The sequence below is a fragment of the Mytilus trossulus genome, chromosome 7, assembly GCF_036588685.1.
Source record: "Mytilus trossulus isolate FHL-02 chromosome 7, PNRI_Mtr1.1.1.hap1, whole genome shotgun sequence".
NCBI lineage: Eukaryota > Metazoa > Mollusca > Bivalvia > Mytilida > Mytilidae > Mytilus > Mytilus trossulus.
Window position 1 is genome coordinate 50,393,680 of NC_086379.1, and position 14,277 is coordinate 50,407,956.

The 14,277-nt window shown below is 30.5% G+C and overlaps 1 protein-coding gene across 1 annotated transcript; it reads left to right on the forward strand.

Annotated features, from left to right (window-relative positions):
* The first annotated feature begins 5,960 nt into the window (after positions 1–5,960).
* LOC134726494 (uncharacterized) lies at positions 5,961–11,391 on the forward strand. Its single transcript, XM_063590899.1, has 6 exons — positions 5,961–6,058; positions 6,792–6,957; positions 7,962–8,587; positions 8,856–8,972; positions 9,183–9,286; positions 11,200–11,391. The coding sequence occupies exons 1-6, from the start codon at positions 5,971–5,973 to the stop codon at positions 11,389–11,391; spliced, it is 1,293 nt and encodes a 430-aa protein (XP_063446969.1). The 5' UTR covers positions 5,961–5,970.
* The last annotated feature ends 2,886 nt before the right edge of the window (positions 11,392–14,277 follow it).

Below are 14,277 nucleotides of genomic sequence, written 5' to 3' on the forward strand. Positions count from 1 at the left end.
TAATGGAATTTTACACGACTGTCATGATTAGCTAGCTCTAATAACAGGTCTAATCCACTTTTTTCTACATAAGAAATTGTCTATACCAAGTCAGGAATATGACAGTTGTTATCCATTCATTTATATGTGTTTAAGCATTCGATTTTGACATTTACTGAGGGATTTTCAGTTTCGATTTTTCCTAGGAGTTCGGTACTTTTTACAGGTTTCCAGCCACTAATCGCAAGTAACAAGATTTCAATCCGACGCTTAACAAATTTATTCGGAATGTCTGGAAGCCATAAAAATCCTGATGTTGGGACTGAGGCTGTTCTATCTGAAACGTATTTGACACATAAACACTGAAGGCTAAAGTTTCACATACATGTATCCCATGTACACAAGTTTGCAATATTCACGATGTTCTTTTATCATTGTATCCTCTGTCTTGCGAATATACCGAACTCTGTACACTCGGTACTCGGTTCGTGTATATACTGTAGGGTAATTATACATATGTTTAAAGTATTCCCTAAGCAAGGCGACGTAATTGTGAATGATTTGTTTTCATGACAAGTCGCCTTAAGTGGTATTTTGTCTAATGAAATTTTATAAATGAGGAAATGTTTTCAGTAAATCATGTCAATTATTTTGACAACTTCTACGCCTAGTATACAACTTTACATGTCAAAACAAAGGTATATTATTACACACCTAAACATGTGTATTCGAAGGTGTATAACAAATACAGCTACACTAAATGTATTCAAGCCTCAGGAATTAACTGAAGTGAGACTTGTAAGGAACGATCTTGACTACAATTTTAATGTGTTTAGCTTTAACGTCTATCAATATAAACAATACAATTTCTTTCCATTTGAACTCTTTTTATAATTGAAACTGTACACTATGCGTGCCACTTTTACTATGAAGTTTCGTAATAAATCATATCTTCATATGAACAGTTCATACGCAATATTAGTTCTGTTGCAAAGGTCAAAACATAGATTTGTGCGACATATTTTAAACATTGAGCGTCCGGAAATTACAACTTATACTTAAGTTATATACTATACATCCCTTTGTCTATAGTATATTTAAAGGGAAAACGGTACTATTTATTCTGCCATAGGCGAGAATACTAACATTTTCTAAATTTACCAGTTTTTATAATAAAAACCTGGACAAAACAGTTATGTGTGGTGTTACAACTTTATTATTGTATTCTAAAAATTAAAGCCAAATAGTATCATGACCAATTTCCAACGGAGCAAGTTTATGTTATCCATGCCCACCGTCATTTTGCACCAAATTTTTGAAATTTTGTAAGCCTTTTCGAATAATTATCTAGAAAATATTTCAATAGGTTTTAAAATTTATTTTATAAATTTACACACTGCAGTTATTCATAGATAAATGAAAAAATATATTGTACCCTACATCCAATCACAGCGCTCCTAATTTGACTTCCTTCACCTGTCTTGGGTACACAAAAGGCCAACCTAATGCTGGGAAAATTAAATACTACCGTTTTCCCTATACTGTGACACAAAGCTATAAATTATTTTTATAACACCATCAAAGCAATACTGGGTTATTGTGGAAACCTTGACTATAACTAATACTTGTATGTCCCCATTACTTAAAGAAACATGGATAATTTTATGTCCCCACCCCTAAATGCTGATTTACCTCTTTCTCTACTTCTTTCAGATAAGGCTTAACAAACAACCTGTATCCAACTATATCTTATCTTATCTAAAAAGAATAATAAACATTTCCATTCAAACAGATAAAAATGACAGTTCCATTCAATTTGTATACATTTTATCCAAAATTTACAACATAAGCACAAATTCAAGATTTGTCATACTAATCTCCAGTCCATGCTTTAGTATATGCCATATTGTGGTTCAAAATTTCAGAGCTGGTTATAAAATCCATTATTCTCTCTTGAGATGATAAAAACAAGGATATTAGACACTTAAAACATTAAATCTGCAAAATACTCAGCTGTAAAGTTGCCTTTGTTGCCAGTATTAATCTATGAAAAAGCTGAATTATGTCCCTTGGGAGTATCAAATTCCAACAAAAGTCCTTTCAAACAGTACAAAATGACAAATTATATATGCCTGATATAACAAAAGATAGAAACTACAAAATGAAGCACTATTGAAATATTTGCTGCATGAATTGCCAACAATGTGAGCAATTCTTTACACAGGAGAGTATAAATTCTATCTAAATTTAGCCGCAAGTGGGCCTCTTTTTTTTCTTAGATGAGCAATTCTTAGAGTGAAAATGCTTCTAGTATGACCAAATACTGCCTTACTATATAAGCAGTACAAACTTAACCAGATAATATCCAATTTTAATAGATTGTGTCAAGGGAAATACCCAATTGAAACATTTAGGGAATTCCACAGCAAAAAAGGCAAATATTTCAGTTCAAATATTTGTCGCGACTTGAATTCTGGGTTTTCGAATTGAATTAATCATTGCGAAAGGTGAAAACAAATACAAAAGAACAATAGTTTGGTGCAGTTTATACAATATAGTTAATATTGACACCCTAGAATAAAGTTTTATATCAGTACCCACCAATTTGACTGATTAACATGACTCAGCACTTTTCTCAACACAGTACTGTTCTCAGAAAAAAATCTCTATTCTTTGTGATAAAAATCAAATGTTCTTATCAAATGCTTCAAAATAGTATAGTATGACTGAAGTCTGATTGATTTTGATTTCCCTTGCTATCTTGAGTATAGGAAAACGGTACTATTTATTCTGCCATAGGCGACAATACTAACATTTTCTAAATTTACCAGTTTTTATAATAAAAACCTGGACAAAACAGGTATGTGTGGTGTTACAACTGTATTATTGTATTCTAAAAATTGAAGCCAAATAGTATCATGACCAATTTTCAACGGAGCTAGTTTATGTTATCCATGCCCACCGTCATTTTGCACCAAATTTTTGAAATTTTGTAAGCCTTTTCGAATAATTATCTAGAAAATATTTCAATAGGTTTTAAAATTTATTTTATAAATTTACACACTGCAGTTATTCATAGATAAATAAAAAAAATATATTGTACCCTACATCCAATCACAGCGCTCCTAATTTGACTTCCTTCACCTGTCTTGGGTACACAAAAGGCCAACCTAATGCTGGGAAAATTAAATACTACCGTTTTCCCTATAACGTTCACCTTTGTTTCAAGTTTCTAACATGAAATTACTTGCATGTTCTCAACTTTACATTACAATTTGCCTTACTAGTATATTTTGAACATAATTATACATCGTTCATCATTTTTAGACGAAACATTCATCTGCCAAACACACTTTCAATCCTGTTACAAAATGCATATATGAAGAGTTTATAATGTCTGATATTAGACTTTATATTTGTAGGTACATCTGCTAAATAAAATGTTTTTTGTTTGAGGTCCAAAATCCTTGCCAAACTTCCAACTATAACATTATAACCACCGTTAAGGTCATTTTATAAAAATCATTAATATTTTGATATGATCCAAGGGTTTTATTGCTATTGGATATACCGTGTGCGAAAATCATCATTTCGTTAAGACCTTGTCTCATATCTACATTTTCCAAACACTACGTGTACAGCGTACATAAACAAACAGATAAATATGCTAATAAAAACACGTTTAAAACAAAATAACATAATAACGACAACTATTTTCTTTGAAATTTTCAAGATTACATCACACTATTAATTAAGCTTTGAACTTGCATAATTGTAAACGCACTAGAAAACTTATGTTCATGTCAGATAAAAACATTTGTAAACATTGGTAGACCTCCTCCTGTTGCTTTTTTAGTCAAAGGCGTCTACACTTTAGAAAATGATACAATAAACATTACAATATGACATTTATATATATATTTATTAATTAATAAGATAAATAAAGGCAACAGTAGTATACCGCTGATTAAAATTCATTAATCGATTGAGAAAAAATCACAAATCCAGGTTACAGGCTAAAACTGAGAGAAACACATTAAATATAAGAGGAGCCGTACGACACAAGAGAAACAACATTAAAATGTAACACACGCAGAAGCGAACTATAATATAACAATGATAATTTGAACCTGGATGTGTGCCATGCCAAAACTCCCGATTGTATGGCGATGTTAAATATAACATTACAATGACGACATTACATGACAGGACTACTATACACATAAATGGGAGAACATATAGGACAGAGAAACACACAAATAATAGCTAACAAAAGGTACCAGGTTTAAAATTTAATACACCAGACGCGCATTTCGTCTACACATGCCTAACAAGTAACGCTCAGATGAAGAAGGTTCGAAAGCCAAAACAAGTACAAAGCCGATTAGCATTGAGGACCAAATGTTCCAAAATGAGTTGCATTCAATGTAAGTGGTATATCTTAGAAAAAGTATTCCACCGTATAATCTGTTACGTTTATTGAATACTAAAACTATTTTTCTACTCTTAGATTTCTCATATATCGTAATATATTGACATTTGAAATTCAAAATCCATGTCACATTTTGAATAGAAAAAAAAATCCAAAAGGTTAGGGTATATTGTTTGCTTCTGTTCGTCCTAATATACGTTTTTGCGTCTATCTGCAGAAGCCACATATCTGTCGTTTTTATGTCGTCATTTTCAAGTCTGTTTATCTTGGGTACACAGCTTCATTTCGTAATATCATGTCTTCAACACCAGGCGAAACTTTATGTTTGACGAAAAGATGGATTTTAATTATTTGCATATGAAGATATTTTGAAAATGTTTATAATATGAAGTTGTCATCCCATATTTCTCAGCAATCAACATCCAGTTTCATAATATTGCTTCAAGCCTTTTTCTCATATATTTACTGTCATTCCGATCCGTCGTAAGTTACTGCGAGTTCGTTCACCCTAATGTCATATTCGTTTCACAGATAATTACACTTCTGTTCATAATGTAGTGACTACCCTTCCATCATCTTTTTCCCGAATATGTCCTACTGAATATGAATGTTATTGGGTTTGTACTGACGTGAGCAACATGTGGATCAGGACCTACCTACCATTTTGGAGCATCTGGAATTACTCCCAGTTTTTGTGGGATGCGTGTTGTTCATTCTTAATGTTTTGGTGTTTGGTGTACTAATGCGTGTCTGTTAGCCTTTTCTTCCTTTCAACCATGATGTTGTCGGTTTATTTTCTTCTCATAACTTTGAATGACCTTTTGGAATTTTTTTCCACTTTTTAGCATGTGACCTGAAATATTTAGTTTTTTTATTGTTTGTTAACGATGCTCAGTCATTTTGTATTCATCTGGTAAAATGTAACATTGTTGAGATGCTATCCTCTTAGAGCAATTTGAAATATTCATGTGCAGGTCAATTTGGCAAAGATTAAGTAGGTATAATCTCTTACATGATACAGATACATATATGAACGTAAGGGGAATATTTTAACATTATCTAAGTTGTAATACGTATTTAATAAAAAAAAAATCAATTTCGATGTGGTTTCCCAAAAAACTTATAAACAAAATTAATACTTTATAAATTTTGACAAGTACGTAATCGCCTTGTTTTTGCATGTACATGCAGTACAATAACATAAGTGCACTGAGGTGCGTAAAAGGTTTGTTCTTTTAACTTGAAGCTTATTCTGAAAAATTTAAACAAAAACCAATTTATTTTTTGATATCACAAAATTAAAATGTCTCAAAATTTTAAGATATTAAAGTTTCAAACGCAGATTAAACAACAAACATTCCTTGGTTTTATAAACATAGATGTCTCTTTGACACATTACCCATTTAGATTCTCAATTTCGATTACACACTTGGCTACACGTATCACGTATATTTCAATAGTTTTTTTATGTTAATTAGTTCTGGGAAATGTCGTTATTTTGCTATATAAACATACATGTATATCTGCTTCCAAATCACTCAATGTGTGATACCTATAACATGTTAATTCCTCATATCGTGGCCGTAGTTGCAGCACTTTGTACTTGCAATGGAGAATTACTGGCAATACAACAATATAAATTGGATAGTAAGTTATACGAATAGTAAGAAATATAATTTGTCTTTAGACCAATTCATTATTGAAATGTTTTACAATATTGTCATACCACGTGTACGTTAACAGTACTCTGAAATATATATTTTGTACAGTCCACACCATATATCTTAATGTTTATAAACATATATATGCAATCTAATATCTTAATATTCCAGAAACAAACTAGACGTCTTAACATAAAAAATACATACATGATAATATATAATATAATCAATCAATAAAATCTCAATTATAAGTTTTTTTTTATTCTGAGTTATCTAATTAAAGTATACGTTGCTAACACTTTTTTACTTGAATGCACTATATGCCATATTTAGAACAGTTACACTAGCACTGTTCTGTACATACATATATTTAAACATCTATATTATAAACTAATTCATTGCCTTTTTCTTATGTTGTTACCGACCGGTCAAAATCTATAAAAAAAAAATTGAGAAAATATCATTTTTGAAATTAGATTCGTTTATGACAATTGTCAACTATTGATTTTGACATACGAAAGCTGTTTATTTGTTTTGCTTAATTGAAATTTCTTTAATATATTTACTATTGAACAATAAAAATAATTTAAACGTCTCCTTTATTTTAGAAACAAGTTCCCGATCGCGAATAGAGTAAAGCAAACCTTACACAAACTTAAGTTTTAATATGGTAAAGATATTATGAAATTAAAATGATTTGAAATCTTATATATTTTCAGTAATAAACGTCCAAACAAGCGCAGTTCTGTTTGACTATATCGTTGCTAAAATTAATGACACGGTAGATGAGGAGAAAGTTTTTACACAATCATGTGACACCAAAGTAAACCAAACTTTAAAGTCATGCGATGAATGTTTACGAAATGTTTGTGAACAGGTACCAGAGTAGGTAGAAATGATTTCATAATTTAACTTAAGAAATTCTTATAATATTGGAATTAAATGCATTATGCTGAACGCTTAATATTACAACACATGTTCAAAAGCCTGATTCCTTTGAAGGACTTCATAGAGGCAATCATCATATTGAGGTTTGTCTCCTATATAGACTTACAACGAAACTTCATCATCTTGAATTCAGAAATATGTCCATTTGTAGATAATAAAAGTATATTTGTGCCGAATGTAAAGTTTTGAGTTTACTATTCAATGTTTTTAAACTGTTATTTGTTTGTTGGTCGTTTGTCTTCATTTTCCCTGGCGATGCCAGTTTATTTTTCGACTAACGGTATCTGAATCATTTATTTTGTAAACACCTTATCAAGATTTCGTCCAGTCCGAATAATGTTATTTAATCATCCTCCTGTTTAGGTCAAGTGCCGCAAAAATAAAGGTGAAGAATCTTTGTTTGAAGTATTACATGCATTAACGATAGCTTAAAAAACGTTTCTTTGAAACTTTTTATGCACAATAAATAAATCATACAATGCACAGATTACACCAATTTGATTGTGTGTAATTTCAGAATTTATATGGTGTAATACTAATGATCATTATAAAAAAAAACCCGAATATTAGATGGTTTTCTCAGCATATATTTATGATTGTGAGTTTTTTTTTACAAAACACGTTGAAAGTTACATTTACCCATACTTGCATTGTGTAAAAAAAATGGAGTCGAGTGAAACACATGTCTTTATTCGCTTGGGTTATAAAATATATGAGACACTTAATAACTTTGAATATTTACCTCTAGCATGGAAAGCTCAGATATGTCCCATAACCGAACATAATGTCAGTAATTATTTTTCACGGGGAAATGTGATTTTGTTATAAAATAAAATATGTTTTAATGTTTGTATTTAAATACAAAATATAACATTACTTTCGTATAACTTTAATATTTCTTTTATAATATTTGACGTTGTCATCATTTTTAATCTCAATAGAATATCTAGACCAGACTCGGAACATTCGCTGAGCCCAAACCCAGAAATGTTCCCGCAAATGATCAACATACCTATTCCAGATATAGCTAAATTAATCAAGGAAATTGGTAAAAGAGTTGGACATGAAGCTGCTAGATTTGGAAAGAAAATAGGAAAGGTTTTACAAAAACTTGGTGGAGGAGTCGGACGTACCATAAGAAAAGTTGGAGGAGTTCTAACAAAAGTTAGAGGTGGGATTAAGAAAATTGGATCTAAAGTAGGAAGTCATGTTAAAAGATTAGGAAAGGGTGTCGCGAGAGTCGGTAATCATATTGGACAAGGTGTTGGTAGAATCGGCAAGCATATCGGAAAAAGTGTAGGCAGAATCAGCAAGAATATTGTACGAGGTGTTGGCACAATCGGAAAAAATATTGGACGAAGGGTTGGCAGTATCGGAAAGAATATTGGACGAGGCGTTGGCAGAATCGGTAAGAATATTGGACGAGGCGTTGGTAGAATTGGAAAAAATATTGCACGAGGTGTTGGCAGATTTGGCAAGAATATTGGACGAGGTGTGGGAAGATTAGGCAAGAAAGTTGGACACGGTATTAAGAATACTGGCAAGAAGATTTGGAGTGGATTTAAAAGTATGTCATAAATAAAAAGATAAATGAGTTAATTAATTCATAGTTTCATTAATCGAAATCAAATAATGTAGTTTATGTATTTGATGATTAGTTGGCCGTCTATAGATTTTCAAGTAATATTAAGTAAGTTCCCACTTTGGAATTCTCCCGTTTTATCATCAAACATTTATCGTAATTTTCAATTCAGGGTTTCAGTCGATTTATTTATTTTTCTCGATCTACGTTGTTTTTCATTAGTAATTGACACCCTTGGTTTTTTTCATTGCAGAAATATTTGGAAAACGATCCACACGACATTTAATTGCGAAGCGTTGTGTTCACAGTTGTCCAGTTTGTGATGTACTTGATACAACTAAGAACACTGACGAACAAATAGTTCGAAACAGTAAGTGTATATAGCTTCATTAAACATGTCTATTTTAAAATTGAAGTGTTGATTTAAAAAAAATTACCTGATACCCAAAAATCGATTTGTATATCATTGAAAAATTTTGTCTTTTTTTTTAACAACAAACGACCATTTAAAGATAGAAAATGTGTTGTCTGAAGTTTATATATAAGGAAATGTAAAGAATAAAATTCCCTTTATTTGCAGTATGCGGATCAGATTTTGTTTCAAGACAGCAACAAGTATTTGACAAAGTGAGAGGTTTCGAGGACACATACAACTACATAGTTGATCAACCTGTAGTTACAAAGGTAAATGTTTTACTAGTATTCAAATCATGCAAGAACGAAACTTCGTTTGTCATACTTTATAAAGTTACAACATACATGACAAAAAAAATGTTTCCGTTTTACTATTGATACAAAAAATGTTTTTGCTGATACATGTATTACCTTTTTAAAGATGAAATGAGATGTTCATATTTATAATATCACGTTCTGTAACTGACCTGCATTTATTCTGTATAATTGACATGGGGTACACTACTTAGGAAGCAACCAAACAACTCACACAAAACCAAAATAGAACACATGCTGTGTGTGTATAAACAAATATTTAAAATGCAAAGTTGATCATCATTTCTGTTTATTATTTTAAATATTTTATATCAAATCAAAACTGTATGGATCATATTTTATCTAACAACAAAAATGTTGTGTAGATATACGGCGGATAGATTTTATGTTGATTTTGTTCTTTCTAAATAAAACGATTAACAATTACTGAATCATTATGCAATTGTAGAAATTTGAAAATGTAGAAATATAAAAATGTAGAAATATGAAAATGTAGAAATATGAAAATGTAGAAATGTGAAAATAGAGAAATGTAGAAATAAAGAAATTTAGAATAATATATTTTTTAAATCTATTTCATTAGTGTTGGATCACCAGCTTTACTTTGATAAAAACGATTATACATGAGCTATTTATTTTTATTCAACATATAGGGGAAACTATTACATACATTTTCCACAGAGTTCAAAACATTAACGGTCTCATTCAACTATTCACAATGCTTTATATTCAAACAAGTTTAAGAATTTTAACCCATCCTTAATAATTTTTTTACCGTGACGTTAAGTTCTTGACAACTAGATATATTCTTAAATGAAATTGTATTATAATAACCTGCACAATGTAGCACAATTATATGAATATTTAAATGCTATTCACGGACAAGTAAAAGTGGGATCAAAATGGTCTTAACACATGTGTTTATTTCATTCATCAAATGTTTCGTTTATGCAAATTTAGTGAGTTTTAATTAACAAAAGAACTATGTTTGGTGAGAGTAGAGCTTTTCTTTACCCTACGTCCCCAATGCTAGTTGGTTGACTTATAGTCGCCATCACGTAAAATTGACACCATGTTTTTTTGTCAAAATTTTCTTAAATATCGACCGCGTTTACTTAAGTCATGTTTTTCAATTAGCGGAAGAAAAATCCTGTCCAAATATCCACTACTGTCCTACCTTTTATTGTGTTGGCACTGTATAATCCTGACCTTCACATAATCCAAGATTCTTTTGTATGGTGGAATCCGTTAATGTTATTACCGGATGTGTTGCCGTGGAGTTTCACGTGCTCTCCATTTACTTTTGTCTCTCGGAGCTCTTCACCATCCTTTCGTAAAAAGCGCGGAAAATTGTATCATCACGGACAATGATATTACCGGAAAGTAACGAATGTTATTGAATAAGGGATCCTCATAGAAACCAAGGTTTTACAATGTAAATAATCTTGAAAAATGTGAAGGTCAGGATTATACAGTGCAAACACAATAAAAGGTAGGACAGTAGTGGATATTGGGACAGGTGTTTACTTCCGCTAAATGAAAAACATCATTTTTGAGTAAACGCCGCTGACATATAAATTTTTTTTTGGTTAAAAAACATGGTGCCAATTTTACGTGACGGCGACTATAGTATCAATAGTTTTAATAGGGCGTTTAATAAACTGTCGTTAAAATATGAATTAAATAACAATCTTTAAATCAATGATCAACAGACAACAACAGTGTTATTGTTGAGTAACCTTCAGGTAATTTTAATATATGATTTCCTTTTTTCATTGGTATCGATTAGAAAAAACACGACTACTGGTTTATAATAATAATGTTATATTGATAAGTACTATTGACTAAACTTTATGTTTTTTTTTTAGGTGGAATATGACACAAGCAGTCTTATTGTTGCTAGCGGGAAAATGGCATTCAAGAAATCCTTTGTTACATTCCAAACGGACAAAATTAAGAAACGATTTCAACTATCCGGAATATTTGAATTCTCTAACATAGAAGACATGGCCATACAAATTTCAAAAGACATATTAGCTAAAATGCTCTATGTGCAATAACATGACAATTTATCTTCATCAATACAACTGTGTGTGATATTTTAATATATACTTGTTAAAATTGTAAGTTTATTATAATTAAATAACAAAAATTATTTTGTTAAATATCTTTTTATCTTTTAATTGTATTTCAATTTTTGTTTTACTTTTTACTTAAAAATAAAATTTAATTATTTATCGTTGTCTTTAATATGCTGCTTTTTAAAAGAAATTATAAAATACAGATTTTACCTTTGCAAGGAGTGATGTTTTAAACATTCAATGTATGTATAAGATTCTACCAAGAAAGACATGTTATGAAACAATGGTACGGAGGAACCTAGTCTTTTGCGTTTTATATGATATAGTGTGTACTATTGTCTTTTCTGTTTGTCTTATTCTTTTTAAGTCATGTGTTGTCAGTTTTTTTTTATCTATGAGTTTGATTGTCCCTCTTGTATCGTTCGCCCCTCTTCTAGAGCTGTTTAGCAATGATTTATATGGTGCTTACTCCGACTTGAAAGCAACAAAGGTGAAGGGATAACTAAGAATATTAAGCTAGGAATAAAATCCCAATCCACTTATAAAAAATGATTTTAACATGGTCTACGTTAAAAAAATGCGTCTTCCAAGAAAAATAGAATTAAGCGTTGCGCTGGTTGCTAGTTCCAATAAAACACAAATGGACACATAGGTTATATACTTTCTGCATTCAATTTCTCCGTTCTAATGAAAATAATAAAATACAAATTTTGAACTTGCGCTGATCTGCATTTCACTTTTTATTCTTTTACTTGCGCCGATTTTGACTTTCATTTGTGCCGATTGTGTACAGGTCAATTATAGGTGAAAGTTTTTATTTATTTATCATAATGATAATCCTCCTCCGTTATTTAGCTGTAAATAATAATTAGACCTATACGTAATACATTTAGAAGATTCGATATACTGGCAACGAATGCATGCTGAGATTAACTTATATCTTGATGATTCTCGTTAAATAACGTCTGATCTTGAATGAGGTTAAATTTTACTTATTCTGCATGATTAATAAAGATTCGTTGTCTTTTGTTATTTGTTTAATTTCATTACGTCTTAAAGAGAATTAATAATGATTTCGCCTGATCCAAATAAAGCTAAAGGCAACACATATAAGAAATTAATACTCGGTGAATGTGAATGAAAATGAAAATTTACGGTGTGTAAAACTAAACTGGTAGTAAAAATATTATAATGATAAAAACAATTGCTTTAAGAATAAGATTTAACATAAGATTTCTCACTTTCAAAAATCTACAATGATCGGAAAGATTGAAAACAAATTTCAATTTCCAATGCTGGCAATCTATACATGCATCAACCTTGTCTTTGTTTCAATTTACAAAACGAGCAATTTTGACGCATACTATTTCATACTGTTTTGAGAAATACTTTATAGTTTTCACGAAAAATTATTTCTTAGATTCTAAATTATTCTAAATTAAACAATGAATATTTGGATTTTAAATTTACTGTCTCGTTTATTCAAACAATATAGTATTACCGGGGATCTATTTAATGACGTTAAAAATCAACAACTTTTCATGGATTATAATAATAATTTTAATTCCTTATGTTTTAAATATTCAAAAATAATGAATCTACAAACTGAATGGAATGATTTGCATACGCCCGGTTGAGTTGGAACACATATTAAAATAAAGAATTCCATGCTCATGTCTGTCCGTCTGTCAAAAAATTCCCTCTACATATGTTGTGTAATATAGTCAAATAGTCTGTTAGTTGGCAATTGTGGTCTTTCATTTCTCCTTTAATTTTCAATTAGTTTGCTAATGAGAGGGAGAAAACAAAAAAAGACTAAAGTGGCATGAAAGGTTATTTCGAACAATTTTCCATTACGACGGATGGTATTTTGAAAGATAATTTTGTGCGGCAACAATATCATGTGATCTCACACTGGTACATACATGTGATCTCTTATATTACTGGAAAATAAAGTAGATGCATAAAGTTGTTGTTCTTGAAAACTTAAATGTGGGTTTTATACGTCTAATTTGCGATTTTGTCAAAAAGTGCGCCAGCAAGGACAACTTGTTATATGACGTCATATTCAATGTTCTGAAGTAAGACAACACTTTTCTTCAAAACGAACGAAAAAAACATGAAAATTACTCATAAAGGTTTTTGAAAGGTCGGTGATATATTCATTTTGATATTCATTTTGAAGAGTACGTATGGTACTTTCCTTCATGAATTTGTTGTAAAGAAATCACTGGTAGATATTTTTTAATACTGAAAACGTTTTTCATTCTTACGTTTATTTTTGGCGGAAATGAAATAAATCATTTTTTTTCAGATCAAAACAATAAGAGTGTTTACCTCTTGAACCTGTATTTGATATATACAAACCTGCTGCTTAACGTGAAACAAGAATTATTCTTGAAGGTGTGACCGTGTGAAATAATTGGAATTTTCGAGAGTTTAAATATCAAGCAAATTTCATGTTTATATTTGCGAAAACAGGAAACTGAGGTTGCTATAGTGACAAAACTAAGTTGGTGTCCCCTAATTATTTTCATCATATTTTGTTCCTTAAATCACGAAATACCTTCACACAGAAATTTAAGGAAAAATCACTAGTGAACTGAACAGGCTGTTTGGTCTTTAAATACACATTACAATCGATTTCTTATGTCATTGTCCTCACTTTCTAGATAATTCGCAGTCGACATATATATATATATATATGATGTCCAGTGTATGACATACGAACACTTCCTCTTTTAGACGAAATAATTGTGAATGATTTATTGTTGGCAAGTTTTACATTGTCTGAATGAATTTTCATAAATAAGGAAATGTTTTAAGGTAAATCATGTCAAAAGTTTTGACAACTTACATGCGTTT

Bases quoted from the DNA above. Each gene is read 5' to 3' on its own strand.
- LOC134726494 (XM_063590899.1), top strand. From the start codon at position 5,971: ATGTTAATTCCTCATATCGTGGCCGTAGTTGCAGCACTTTGTACTTGC. The intron at 6,958-7,961 runs GTAGGTAGAAAT...TAATCTCAATAG, and splicing joins GTTTGTGAACAGGTACCAGA to AATATCTAGACCAGACTCGG. The intron at 8,973-9,182 runs GTAAGTGTATAT...CTTTATTTGCAG, and splicing joins CGAACAAATAGTTCGAAACA to TATGCGGATCAGATTTTGTT.